Source organism: Myiozetetes cayanensis, unplaced genomic scaffold, assembly GCF_022539395.1.
Source record: "Myiozetetes cayanensis isolate MyiCay16 unplaced genomic scaffold, myiCay2020 scf3, whole genome shotgun sequence".
NCBI classification, from domain to species: Eukaryota; Metazoa; Chordata; class Aves; order Passeriformes; family Tyrannidae; genus Myiozetetes; species Myiozetetes cayanensis.
Window position 1 is genome coordinate 48,899,550 of NW_026087521.1, and position 14,407 is coordinate 48,913,956.

At 38.1% G+C, this 14,407-nt stretch overlaps 1 protein-coding gene across 9 annotated transcripts in view; it reads left to right on the forward strand.

Annotated features, from left to right (window-relative positions):
* Positions 1 to 14,407, forward strand: part of ATF7IP (activating transcription factor 7 interacting protein) — an 83,230-nt gene that overhangs the window by 22,007 nt on the left and 46,816 nt on the right. For 8 of the 9 annotated variants that reach the window (XM_050325289.1, XM_050325281.1, XM_050325282.1 and 5 more), the window contains exon 2: positions 11,984 to 13,038. In XM_050325289.1, coding sequence (XP_050181246.1) covers positions 11,991 to 13,038 — 1,048 coding nt within the window. In that variant the 5' untranslated portion in view covers positions 11,984 to 11,990. Of the gene's footprint in view, positions 1 to 6,271; positions 6,760 to 11,983; positions 13,039 to 14,407 lie in introns of those variants that run through there. The other variant, XM_050325285.1, reaches the window with a different exon arrangement.

A 14,407-nucleotide genomic window follows, 5' to 3' on the forward strand; every position in this document is an offset into this window, starting at 1 on the left:
AGAGTACTCATTTTAATCAACAAGTTTGGTAGATGTGAGGATCTGATTCAAAAAATGTGTTTCACTTCAAGTTTATCCTGATGTTTTCACTCAAAAACGTGTTATGTTTTTGATGGGCACTTTAAAGTCTGTTAGTTACTCAACATCCCCCCTTCCCCTTCTAGAACGGGATCTTAAAGCCTTGCAGTGTACTTTGCCTTTAAAACAAAGACATTCATAGTAGTGTTTATTTTACATCCCGTTTTTCTACATTGTTATGTAGGGTATTCCTAAATAAACATTGAAAATGGTTTTGTAACATCCTGTCAAATTTGATAGTCCTTGCAGTGTCTTTAAGTACATTCCTCTGTATTTTCATCAGCAGTACTTACTGCCATGTCAGAACAGTAAACAGACAAAAAATGAATTAAAGATGCAAAATGAAGCACTAATTTTATTGGCTGACCACAGAAAGGGAAGTGAGGTGCTTGGAATCCATATCTTAGGTCTGATAACTTCTCAACTCTGCAATTGCTGCTTTCTTGATGAAGATGTAACAGTCCTTCAGAAGACTGGTGGACTAGTTATCTGACCACCTTCAAAAGTCTCATTTTAGAGAGGTTTTTAATATCTGACAGGTAATACTGATCTTCTGGTTGTTAAATCAGCTGTACAGCTAAATTTGCAGAATATCCCGGATTGCAAAGGGTCTCAAAAGATCATGTGGTCTAACCATCCTTGGGAAAAAGAGGCTAGATGAGATTATCTAGCACACTGTCCAGTTGCACCTTGAAAACCTCCAGTGTTGGGGATTTTCATATATCCTAGGTGTGGTTGTTCCAAAGAATCATTGTCTCACTGTTTAAAAAAAAAAAAAAAAAGTCTGTCTTGTACTGACATGACAGTTCTTCCTCCTTATGCTTCTTTACCCACCAACTGATAACAGCCAAACTTTACCCTCCATGGTAAAAAATATGATAATATTTTGTTCAGCTTTGGCTTCTATTATATGCCGGATAAAAGATGTTTACATATCAAGAAATGGCACAGGACTGTTGCCAAATGCAGTCATTGTTATTCATGTTCATTCAAAAACATTAATAGGAAGAGTAAATTTTTTCTTCTTTTAAAGAGCCAAGTACAAAAGGATTTTCCTGTCAACTGAGTAATTACTTTCAGGACATTACTCTCATCCTCCTTTGCTTTTGTTCAGTAGTTTTGTTTCTCGGAGTATATGAGTTGACAAATACATTAGCATTAGCTGTAAGTCAGCACCTCAGAAATTAACAGGGCATATTGTGCTTTGCTGCTTGTTTAAGGTGTTGCTGATGCAGATCAATACAACTTTGCCACTTAAAACTAATGTGACATAATTTCAAAATTTATTCCTAGTAGTTCTATTCATTTATTTCCATGATTATAACTCTATGAAGAAATTGTCTTGGGTTTATGTGCTTTCTGCTTCCTGGTCCTTAGGCAGCTTAGCAAAGAATTAAGTCTGGAGATCTGTGTCTGCGGAGCTTGTTATAACCATGATTAAGTTGAAGAATCATCTATGCTATGCTTGCTTACATGTTTGATTATGAAATGTTTCAAGTGCAATTTGGGTGACACTATGAGTAATTTTTCTTACAAGTCTGTACAAGTTTGAGATGTGACAAATCTTTGCCTAGCAGCAAATACGGAAAATAATTGTCCACCCATTGACTCAAGAGAATTTAATCTGTCACTGTAGCCTTCTATGAGGGTAAATAAATCTTACTCTATTATTGAATGCTTGATATAGTAAGAAATTGACTGCCATAGAATTTTATTATAGAGTGATGGTTTATCATTGTAAAAACATGAATTACCGCCATTGTCTAGGGTCCTTAGCATATTAATGTAGTGGTTTACCAGCACTGAAAACATGCTTTTTGATTTTTTTCTATCTAGTAATGAATATTAGGTTGGCAGGCTTTTTTTCAATTCCCATCATTCCACACCTTCCAGTTTCTTTTGGAAGATATTTAGGCTCTGATTAATGAATAAATGTCTTGTGATACAGGGCACAGTTGCTAGTAAAATTTGTTAGGATAGCTAACTAGCATCTTTAGAGTAATCTACCTTTCCATAAAGAATACTTGCGACAAATAGTCCTAACACTAGGTACAGGTAATGAAGTTTGGGTAAACTAGCTTTTAGAAGAAACTCTTTTGTGGGTTTTGGTTTGTTTGGCGGTGTTTTAGCGCTTTTTTCTAATTTTATGTTTAAGCTTTATTGTATACAAATAATTGGTTTACTTCACTTTAACCTTCCCATTAGGATTTCTGGTTAGTTTTTGTGATTGTATTTTCTTGAGTCATTCAGAAGATACCAACTCTCATCAGTGGTCACTGACCATCTGCTTTGGCGACTTTTCTTCCTTCTCTTCATAGTCACTTGTGACAGCCTTGTAGAAAATACATTTTTTCATACCAGAGGTGCACATATATATAGGCTTACACTTCCGATGGCACTTTTCAGGCTGCTGAAGACCTGTATTAAAGTGTCTGTACATGTCCTGTGTGCAGTGGGTGTTCCATTCATCTTAACAGTGCTTGGCTTTCACCTGTCTCTAACAATTCATGAAACAGAAACTTGGGGGGTGGATGTGGTGACAAGTGTGAAAATTTCTTCACTTGTTTCTGCTGTAGTCAGAAGAGTTTATGCTGTCAGTTCAGTAGTACTGAAAATCTAACTTCTGTAAATGATACCTGTTTTGTAGGCTGAAATGGTAAAATGCTGTACATGTAAATCATTGCTAGAGTTATCACAGAGCATGTATTTACATAATAGCTTTGAAATTTTGTGCTTTAATTACCTCATTTTGCATTTAATTTTTAGTCTAAAGGCGCCTTATGTATTTACGGAATTTTTTTTCTTGGTTCATTGTGCTCGCCTTTCGAAATTCCACACTGTCTATAGTTTCAGTAGAGCATTTTTATGGGTGGGTCTCTGGTGAGGTGTGACATACCGGGAGCCAAGAAACAGCCTCTGTAACACAGTCCACGTGTAGTGAGGATTAGGTGATATCTGTTGCGGGTGTTGTGGATTACCCCCACTGCCACCTCACCAAACTGACATGGGGTATTAAACAGAGTAAGAAACATGGTTTCTGTTCCTGCTTGCTTAGAAATGAAGGTGAGAAAGAAGAGGATGTGCAAGTTATAATACTTCATGTTTTGATTTGAAGAGTTACTTCAGAAATTATTTTTGCCATTTAAAAAAAAAAAAAAACACACCAAAAAAACCCCACCAAAACGAACAAGGAAACAAAAAATTCCCGAGGAAGTGCAGTGTGCCGTGCCCGCACATACCGCCACGACGGGCGGGCTGTGCGTGTTTTGGCCCCTCGCGTGGGCCGAGCCGCTCCCGGCAGCAGCCCCGGCTATTTTTAGCCTGTTGCCGGGCAGATTTGGGTTATGGAAAACAGCTCTCCCGCAGCCAATCCCGAGCGGGTATGCAAATCGCCGGCAGTCCCCGCCATCAGGCAGGGAGCTGGTGAGGGAACAAGATGGCTGCCGGGGCGGTGTCCTGGCCTCCCTTAGGCACCTACTGAAAGAAAACTCATCCTTTCACGTGGAAAACGCCCAAATAGCCTCCGTGCCCCCCAAATCTGAGAGTCCCCATCAGGCTTCAGCTGGATGAGTTTATGAAACGATGTGCCCCCTCCAGCCCCGGGTGCTGTGCCTGTGCTGGGCAGGTCTGGTGCGGGCGAGGCAGCAGGTGCGGAGCCCCTCCTGAGGAACGGTGTCTCTTCCCCGGGGGAAATACTGATAACCCTTTCCACAGCCAAATCCCAAGTGCTGGTTTAGTTTCATTTAAAACTTTCTTTTTTATTACTGAGAAAATGCAATCTGCAAAAAAACCCCATAAAAAGCGCTTGTACGCATAGGAAAGAGTAACGTTTTAATACAGCATGGCCTTTTTTGTTGTGAGTTCTCACTTCTATTTCTCCTGGCATTTGAGAAGTGACCTCAGGGGATCTCTGTCAGGATCAGGCAGCTCACCTCTGAATTGCAATGTCACCGAGGTGCCAGTGTTGGAAAACCAAGGTTACACTGTTACAGCTAGCTGTATATGCGATACAGGAACTAGTCTAGAAAATATGGACTATTGGGCTGAATATATCAATTTTCTCATTACAATAATCCTGCATTTTATCTAACAGAAGACATGTAAAGAAATCTGCCTCAAAAGGATGCAAATCTGTATACGTTAGTGATACTTTCTCAAAGATGTAGCCTGTTGAATTTTTACGTGAAATTATAAATTTTAAATGTATAAATTATAAATTATTTCCTTATAAAAGGAAAAATTACTGTAATTTATAATGCCTAGAAAAGCCTAAGTGTGAACAGAACATCTTGCCTTGGTTTTTTCAATATTTTTGTTTCACAGAGTTTCTCTTATATTTTAGTCTGCATGTGCATAAACAATTCAGGTTGTTCAGGTTTTATGTTTGGAATATAAGAAGTTGGGTAAGGTTTTAATTGTAGATGTGTTCTGGCAATTAGTGTCCACTTCTATGGAATTAAGGTCCTATGGAATTAATAAGGTCCTATTCCTGTTTAAGGATAACAGTAACTGTGCCAAAACTGGAACTGCAGTATAACATTGAAACTGTGTATAATAGTGCTCCACAAATGTATATTAAATGCACTAATTCAACTTTATATGCATTCAGTAAATCTTTTTTTATCTATGGAAAGAAACATACTTAGTTTTTAAGCTTGTGCTGAAAAAAACCCAGTCTATAAGAAAGCTGAATTTTGCTGTTACCGCTATTTCAAACAGCAATGTTTGTTTAGTGTTTGGAGATCTCGCAGATGAATTGAAAGCTTATGTTTTGACTTGCTGATAAAAAGTTGAAATCTCTAACACTTGTGGGAAGTAAGAGAACACATTATCACAGCCCTGTTGCTCTTGCTGAATTCCAGACAAGCAGTTTTACTAGTTTAATAATCTAAATAGCCGTTAAAATGTAGTTTATGGAAAAAGACAAAACTCTCCTTGAAGAATCAGCTTAAGGTCCGTGTGCTAAAAAATAGGTGTTTCTAAGGCACTTGAGTTGCTTGTAAAAGTTGTCTAGGAAAGGCTCTCCACTTGTTTTCCATTCTTCTATGTTCCAAAGTATGTGTTTTACAGTAATAGTTATCACAGCATAACCTGATGAACACATAAGGGCAGTTCTGCAAAACCATCAGCAGATGAAATACCTTAGCTGTGTAAATGGGCCTGACCGTCATTTTTTTCCCCCAGGAGGAATCTGGTTTTCCCACAAGTCACTGCACTCTCTCGGGAGAAAAAGCTCTACAGTTAATAATTTGGTTTGAGAAACAGGTTCACGATCCAGTGTCAAAAGCAGTAGTATCCTCTTGAGGTAGAGGAGACACAAGACAACTGCTTAATTCACAGTGATGCCATAGTGACAAGAGTGTAGTTCAAGTTTGTATATGAAGTTGTCCATCACATGGAGTACACAAGACCAAGCTGTTTGAAACTGTACCATGAGTTTACTCTGGTTTCAGAAGCTTTTAACCCATAGATTTGGGTGTTTTTCTTAGGCATAGATATACACATGGACTTAAGTGTTTTGCTGAACTTCAGAAGGCAGTTTGCAAGGGCAGGTGAGAACGGCCTCTGCTTTCAAGGCAGTAGGTCATACTGCACTTGTGACAAAATACTGATTTTCTGCTGGGATACTCGAAAAGCACAGACTCTGCATGGTATCTGAAGAAAGGAAAGCTTTCCAGCTGCCATACTTAAACCCAGGTTGGATCTTGGCAGGTTTTTTTTGATTAAGCAGTCCATATTACAGGAATTCAGTGACCTTAAAACCGCCTAAAAATGCTCCTGCGCGTTAAACACCTCTTCTTTATTATGTCTGTGCACCCGCGTGCCTCGCACTCGTGGGTCAGTGTTGTTGCGCAGCTCCAGGTCTCACATAAAGCCCTTAACTTTCCATCAGGCCGTTTGGAAAATCCTGTTCGCTTAGCGCGCGCCCCCGCGGCCGTGCCCGCGCGCGACGCCCGCCGCGTGGGGGCTTGTTGCTAGGTAGAACTTAAGGAGCTCCCGCCTGATTGGCTGCGGCGCGGCGGCCCCGTCCAGCCAATGGGAGGCGGGGCTGGCGGCCGTCCCCCCGCGGTGCCGCGGCCGGCGGGGCGCGGCGGCGCCCCCTGGGGAGCGGCGGCGGCACTGCAGGGCTGAGCCGCAGGGGAACGCGCCGCCCGCGCCCCGCACCGCCCGCACCTCTGGAAGGGGGGCACAGATTAGCGAGAGAGCTGATTAATTGCCGTTTACCTGGTCTTGCTGTGCATGCAACTAGGTGAAATAGGATAGGATGATGACGTCATTTTTTTCTTAGATAATTTTACATCCTTCTTTCACTTTCAGCCAACACTAACTGTAGCCTAAAAGGGAGAAAAACTCAAATCATCTGTGGTATGCTAGAAGAAATATTATCTGCACATATGATAATCATGGCCTCTGCTTTCTTTATTGCATTTAAAAGCAAAGGCATAGTTGTATATGGAGATCATTAGGCTGGTGGTTTGTCTTCCATTCAGTCAGATCAGTAGATTTGTATTACTGGTAGAAAAACAAATTATTGGCATGTTATTTCAGCACAAGTTCTGTAAGAATAGGTCACAATCAGTATTTTTTTTCTTTGAAAATAATTTTAAAATTTCTGAAATATCAGCGTTGGTGTGGAGGAATTCAACTGAAAACTGCTTTTTATGAACCATAACTTAAAAGGTAGGTTCTGTTCACCACTTTCATTCTCTGAGACTCTCCATCTAGAACAAAATACTCATGACCATTTGCTGTCTCACTTTCCTTGATTTGGCTAAGCCGCATTTTAAGTAGATTTTAAGCAGATCTGCACATTTGAGCACTGATGTTCACAATCAGTGAACTTTACTTCATCCATGTAGTTCTTGTGCTTTGGCAAACATTTTATGGTTGTGGCGCTTCCGGCCAGCACTGCAAGCCCCCCAGGAACCCTGTGCCTGTGCTGTTCTAGACCCATGATATTATGTAAACCCCATTTTGCACTATTGTTTAGATTGCACCTTCTCCCACCCTCCGTGTTTCCATGACCTTCCCTTTGTCTGCTGCCTGTTACTAGGCAGGATTCAGGCAGCTCCTTGCTGATTGGCTTAACGTTTGGAGCTGCTCATGGGCTGCTTACCTGAGCACATGATCATAGGCTGATCCACAGCATCTAATACCTTCCTTTGTTGCTTCAGAGCTGTGATCTCTCTGCAGAATAATAATAGTAAAAAAAAAAAAAAATAAGGCAATAGAAGGAAAACTTTTTAATTGGCTTAGAGGAGAGACCTCCCTGTATTCCTAGCTGCATTGGCAGCCATGCAGCACACATTTCTTCATGAGAAAGACATTTTCAGGTATTGGAGGGAGGTGCCTAATGGTGTGTTAGTTGTTCACATGCTGAAGTGTATATGACTTTCAAGCTTAAAATGAAAAAGGGAGTTTTCATGTCTAAACAACAAAAAATGTAGGCAATATGTGCGTACTGGTCTTCCAAAATTGAGTTTTGCGTTTAAAAAATCATAACAAAAAAATCAGCTCAAAACCTACCACCTTACTTACAGCAATTAACCCTTACACATGTAGCTCTACATGCAGGAGTCATTTTGTGCTGTTCTATACAAATGCCTTTATTTGAAATAAAAGGTTCCCCTCTGTTGGCTTGGTGCCTGGGCCACTCATTTCCTCCTTGTGATTTGGTCACATGATGAGTAAAAAAAGAGAAAACACCCAAGCATCAGATGAGGGAAGTGCTTAAGCAAACATAACTTAAATTCGTGTTAATGTTAAGCGTTAAAGGAGACTACCAAAATGCATTCATTTAGAACACTAGTAATTTTAAATGTTATTTTTGTGCAAGGCTGAATTCATGTAGCTTAGCTCTGGCATTGCTCTCTGAAGGGCTGCCTCCTTGCCCCTTTGAGAGGCTGGAAGGCAGTGTTTATCAGATGGCGCCTGATTGGCTGGCAGAGGTGTGACCAAACCTATCTGGACTGGTTACCAATTGATTTGTTTCTTTTACTCAGCTCTCACATGAGATCTGTTCCTTGGCTGCACTGTGCTCCCTTGTGGGTATGGCTGGAAACGCTTTAAGGCTGGTCTGCTGTGCTACGTGATATTTCGCTGTTAAAAGATGAACACTAAACGCTGGTTCATCTCATCTGTGCTTGTAATTTTGTCACTTAGTGTAGCTTTTATTGAATAGTTATTTGGTAGTTTTTATTGAATACTCTTTGGTTGCAAAAGATTGTGGGATTGAGCTGAAAATATGCATGAGTTACTCAAATAACCATCTAACAATGGAATTTTGAGAAGCCTATTTTTCTTGCAGGTTCTTTCTAGAACTGTATAAGAGCTTTATTTTTAACTAAATTTTGAATAATGTCCTATGATAAAAAATAAACATAATTTTTAAACATATTAGAAATTTAAGTTGTTTTTTTCAGTATTTTTTAAAGAAAAAAGTAAGGATGCATCAATATAAAGGTATTCTGATGTTTGATTTTTTTAAGACTGCTATTCTTGGCAAATTTAAAATGAACTGTCTTTCATTTTCTCTTTATTTACTCTTATTTTAAAAATATGAATGAAAAACTACTTGGGTAATTACAGAAATTAGAACAGAAAATATTACTTTCTTTTAACTTATATTTTTTAATTACAAAGTGATGCACTTATAAATATGATTTTAAGTTGTCTGTAAATGTTATGTTAATCTGTTAGTATATCTTTTGGTGATAGGAAAAGTAAGAATGTGAATATTGTGACATGTTTTGTAAATGCTTGTAATGCCTGTAAAAGAAAGCATTGTAGTCTGGGAGATCGAACTGTTGTAATTTTGATGCAAAGGCCCTGTATTCTCATACTATATTAGCAGTAGACTCTCACTCGTGGGTCACCCATTAAGAGCCTTGAAATTATTCAAGGTTAGCCAAAGCTTGAATTTTCTATTTTTTTTTCCAAATTGGCTCTACAAGAAAAAAATCTGTAAGAGCGTGCATGTTGGTTGAAGGGGATTATATGTATGGAACGTGAGTACGATTATCAGTGTTCTATTACATGACAGTGTGACATATGCTTTTATAATGATGTGAAAAAATGTACCTTACATGCTGAGTTCTTAGGAAGACGGAAAGGATGTGCTTTCAAAAACTGTATGTGCACTTCAGAAATACTAGAGGTTTTTATATCCTTTTTGTAACTTCAGGTCTAGAATTCCTGTGTTAAATACGTTCTCTTCTGAAGGAACATGAAGAAACTGTATTTAGCATGCAGGCAGCTCTGGAAACGCATTAACAGCTCACCTGGAGTTAATATTTCATCTGATTGAAAGTGGCTATGTGATGAGAACGTTTTCTAAGAACAAGTAAACTGATGTTTCAGATGAGTGTTTCCATAGGTGTTATGTTTTGCTCCCAGTAGTGGCCATGCAGTAATAGACCATCTGATTCAGAAAATCTAGTTAAGATTGGCAACAATATAGGTCTTAATGGTATTACTGAGAGTCTATAAGTAGAGCTGATATAACCTTTTATCAAGAGATTTAGGTTAGAGATTAGAGAAAGGTTTTTCACCCAGAGGGTGGTTGGGCCCAGCACCAAGCCTGGCAGAGTTCAAGAAGCATTTGGACAATGCTGTCAGGCACATGGTGTGACTCTTGGGGATGGTCCTATGCAGGGCTAAGAGTTGGACTCGATGATCCCTGTAGATTCCTTCCACCTCAGCGTATTCCGTGATCTGTTCCTAGATGTGTGAGTCAAAGTGTTGTTTAAGTACTGTCAGTAACTCAAATCCAAAAATTCCAGACTGTCTTGCAGAAAAGAACTGTAATAAGGTGGAAGGGAAACTCAATGTTTTGTTAATAGGAAGTGCAAAAAATTGCTTTCTGCTTTGTTCCTGGTTTTGTCAGGTCATGTTAACTGAGTGTCAAAGAAGCTTTATGATTGTAAAGTATGGCATGTCATGATAGTGGGGTTTAGAGTTTGTCTTGGTAGTTGAATTCATATTGTACCTTAGATTATATATTCTTATTTTACAATGCAGAATATTGCAGTTGAGGATAAATGTTAAATAATTTTCTTCATAAGCAAACTGTTTCAAGTAAACTAGGAAAGATCCAGCAGGATCCAAAATGATAGGAGCTTAAGCATGTGACCTTTAATGAGATGCTGAGGGAACTTTGACATCTTTAATTGCTCAAGGCTAAAGGGCACTCTTAGGACTGCCTAAATAAAACTTGACAGCAAGGTTATTTCAAAGTGGGGTGGAGCCAAATTGTTACTTAGAGGCTGTGGAATCTGTTTTCTGAGTTTTGTGGCTTGGTTCACAAAATTGTAGAATATCCTGAGTTGGAAGGGACTCACAAGGATTGAATCCAGCTCCTGGCCCTGCATGGGACAACCCCAAGAATCACTCCATGTGCCCGAGAGGGTTGTCCAAACACTCTTGAACTTGTGATTACACAAAACCATCATTGATTTGAGCTAGTGTTGGCAATAGTCCTGCTTTCTTTTATCAATAAAATTTTAAAGATAATTTATATTGTACCTGAAAAGACAAGATGTAGTTTATTAATTAATTTCTCAGCTCTGTGAATGAAAGTGGATTGGATGATGATGCAAAATGAATCATCCTAAATATTTAAAATGTATTATTTGTCTAATAATTCTGCTGTATCAGTGTTATAAACATTGCCTATCTGGTGCTTGTGGGGAAAAAAAATCATACCAAGATAACTGCCTGATATATTTTCTCTTTTTCTGCTTGCTCTGATGTCTTTTAACTACAGTTACCCAAGTTAATTTTTGCATGTTTTTGAGAAACTTAATAAAAGCTGTATCCTAGACAGGAGTAACTTACGGTGGTTTGTAACTTCAGTAGAGGTAAACTGGTCAGCATCAGCTGAATCAAGATCTTAGTTGTTAAGTTACATTTAGTATGTAACAACTTCGTTAACTGCTTTCTGCTTCTGAACATTGTCTTACATAATCCTTTAAAACTAGGCCCTAAAGCAAGACCATGTGGGGGAAAATTATTTTAAAAATCCCTGTGGATTTGCTTTGTTTAATGAAAACAAATAAGATTTTCTTGTATTTCAACAAAATCATTGTAAATTCTTAGGTAATGCCGAATTTATCTCCATTTATTGATTTGATAAAGTATTTTCTATCATTATTTTTCTTAATTTTTAAATAAATGTTCCTATTTTTCTTGATATTTGTGTGGGTGAATGAAGTGAATATAATGGTATAGAGGGCGAACCCACCTATTTTACTTGAAAGTGGAAATTTTTCTACAAGGTGCTGCATCACCTGTAGTTTTTATGGCCAAAAATAGTCTTAGTAAAATATTATTGCAAATTGAATGAAAATGCTTTAAAAACCCATGTTCAGTTAACCATTGTATAGATATAGAAGATGAAGGTCTGTATAAAAACAATATCTTAATGAAACGTTCAGAAATGTTTTCTATATAATGAAGTTTTTTTAAAGTAACTTGGTATAAAAATCCTGTCATTTGCCCCAGTTGTTAATTCTGTTTGAAACTCATGAAATTACATATTTTCAGAAAGATAGAAATATTCTTGACCTATCAGTTTATATTTATTTTTACTTTTTTATGAGAAGAAAGGCTGCTGACTCATGCCTTAGTATAGCATCTGAGACATCTGGTTTAAAATGTGTAGTCAGAATACTACTGCCTAGTGTGTGATGTCTGTGATCTTTGCATACAAGGATTTGTGCAACATATATAAAAACTTGTATTCACTTTTTGTGAGGTCAGGAATTTAATTGTGTTGACAGTTGTTTCTTGGTTTTTGTTGATACAGTTAAACTGGTTACTTTAAAATGTGCTAAATGCTACAGGACTAGTACTAAAATAATGATGATAAATTTTTACCTTCACAATTCTTTTTTTTTTTTTTAAGAGTCAAGATGGACAGCACAGATGAACCTCAGAAAAAAGTCTTTAAAGCGCGAAAAACAATGAGAGTAAGCGATCGACAACAACTTGAAGCTGTCTATAAGGTTAAAGAGGAGCTGTTGAAGACAACTGAAGTGAAATTGTTAAATGGAAAACATGAGAATGGAGATTCTGATTTAAATTCCCCTTTAAGCAATTCAGACTGTATGGAGGACAAGAAGGAAGTTAATGGCATAGTTGACTTGTGTGTTAACTCAGAAGAGGAAAGAACAGCCTCTAATGAAATTAATGAGGCCAAAAGCCCTGAAAGTAGGGCAGGAAACATACTCAATGACACAGAACCCAAACCTCTAACGCTGTCTCCAGAAAATAATACTCCTGAGCAAGATAAAGATACTGATACTCCAGTAGCTTGTGAGGCAGAAAATAGCGTGCTTGGTAGCAATAAAGACAACTTGCATGAACAAAATAATACAAAAGATAATTTGGACCAAAGTAAGAATGACATCCCATTGGAAGGTGAAAGTAAACCAGTCTATGATATTACTGACTCTTCTGAAGAAAAGGGAGAAACAGATAATATAACCGTTAATTCCAGTTCACCTGGTGGGGAAAAGAGGACTGAAGTAGTAGTAACTGTTGAAGAGGCTGTTGGAGAAGCAGCCATCTCTAGCAGTATGGAAGCTGACCAGGAAAAACGAGAGGGGAGTGCAAGTCTTTCAGAAACCACTGTTCCAAAGACATTAGATGAGCCAAGTCAAAGTATCTCGGACAATACTGACTCTATGGAAACAGATGAAATTATTCCAATTTTGGAAAAACTAGCCCCTTCTGAAGATGATCTGAGCTGTTTTTCTAAAAGTTCTCTGCTTCCAGTGGATGACACAGCCCCAGATTTAGAAGAGAAAATAGACAACTCTTTGGGTTCACCATCCAAGCAGGAAAGCAATGAAAGTCTGCCAAAAGAGGCTTTCTTAGTACTGTCTGATGAAGAGGATCCCTGTGATGAGAAAGAGGAACGGGTTGAAGGGATAGTACCAAACAAGTCAAGTCTTCCAGGTAAGAATTTTCTAAATTGGTGGTTTCTATTCAACTTTGAGATTTTGTTCTTTTTTTAGAATGACACACTAGTTTCATGTTTCTGAATCAAAAAGGCAGTGTTACCTTCTAGTTATGTTATGTAGTCTTGCAGTTTTCAAGGGTGGCATTTGAGGCCCAGGAAAAAATGAAAGTAACACCAAAAAACTATCGTAACACCAAAAAACTGTCATCTTAGAGATCTGGTTTGTTTTGATTTGGGGTTTTGGGTTTTGTTTTTCATACTCTTTGCAAATTTAGGTGCAAACTTGGGTGAGGTGGTGGGTGGAAAAAGGGGGAGGATGAGTAATTGCCAGAGATGGAACAGAAGGATTTGTAAGAAGAGAAATGCATTAATTTACTGCTTCTGTGGGGAAGAAGGGGTTTCAGCCGCCTTTAATGTGGAAATAAATGGTAAGAAGGACAACATATTTGTAATCCAGGCATACCACAATTCCTATTTGTTGTAACTTCTTTTTTTTCACTAGAAGACAGTGTTGGAAAGGTTTAATGAAAAATGCAAGGCTGTTATTCATTTAACTCATAGTGGGGTTTATCTGACTTTGACAACTATGGCAACTGATTAATGCTTTTAAATGTGAAGTGTGGGAAGCTAGTACTTTAATCTCTTCATGTAGTTAGCAGAAGATTGTTTAAGTTAAACTGGATGGATGTCCTCTATATTATTGTCAGAGTTTTGTAAGCTTTTTTTTCTTTTTTTTTACGTGAGGCATTCCTTGTCATATTATTGCACTTGTGAAAATAAAACAGATTAATAATTTACAGATAACTTGACACTGCTCTTCTATCTGTAATTAAGAAAGATATGTTTCAGATCATCTTGGGGTTGGATTTTTTTGCTGTTGTTCTTTTCTTGTCCTCCCTCCTCTCACCCCTTGTATAGCTTTTTATGAAATGATGACCATGCTAAGCTAAGTGGTTTTAAATATGCTTGACTGGGTAGAAATTCCATAGCTTAAACAAGATTCAGGTGTTTTTCAGCCTCTGGGAAGTTTGTAACCACACTTTATCAAGTCTTGTTTCACTGTTGATAAGACTGTCTTTCACTAATGTGAGATTCTGAATCCTCAGTCTCTAAACAGCTAGTGAAATGGAGATAAGAATGTCTCTTCAGCCATGTTTCAGACTCCTCCTTTTCTGGTATTTACCTTTGAATTTGTGCTAATTAAACAGAGATAAGGTAGATTCCATAGTTTCTTCTGCAGTTTAAGGGTTCTGTTACTGGAGACATTAGGGTTGCTTTTTCCATCTTACCCAGCGAAAAAACAGCGGTCACAGAGGAGTTTGCTCTGAGCAAAAAGGCTGAAGTTAATACTAAATACTGGACTAC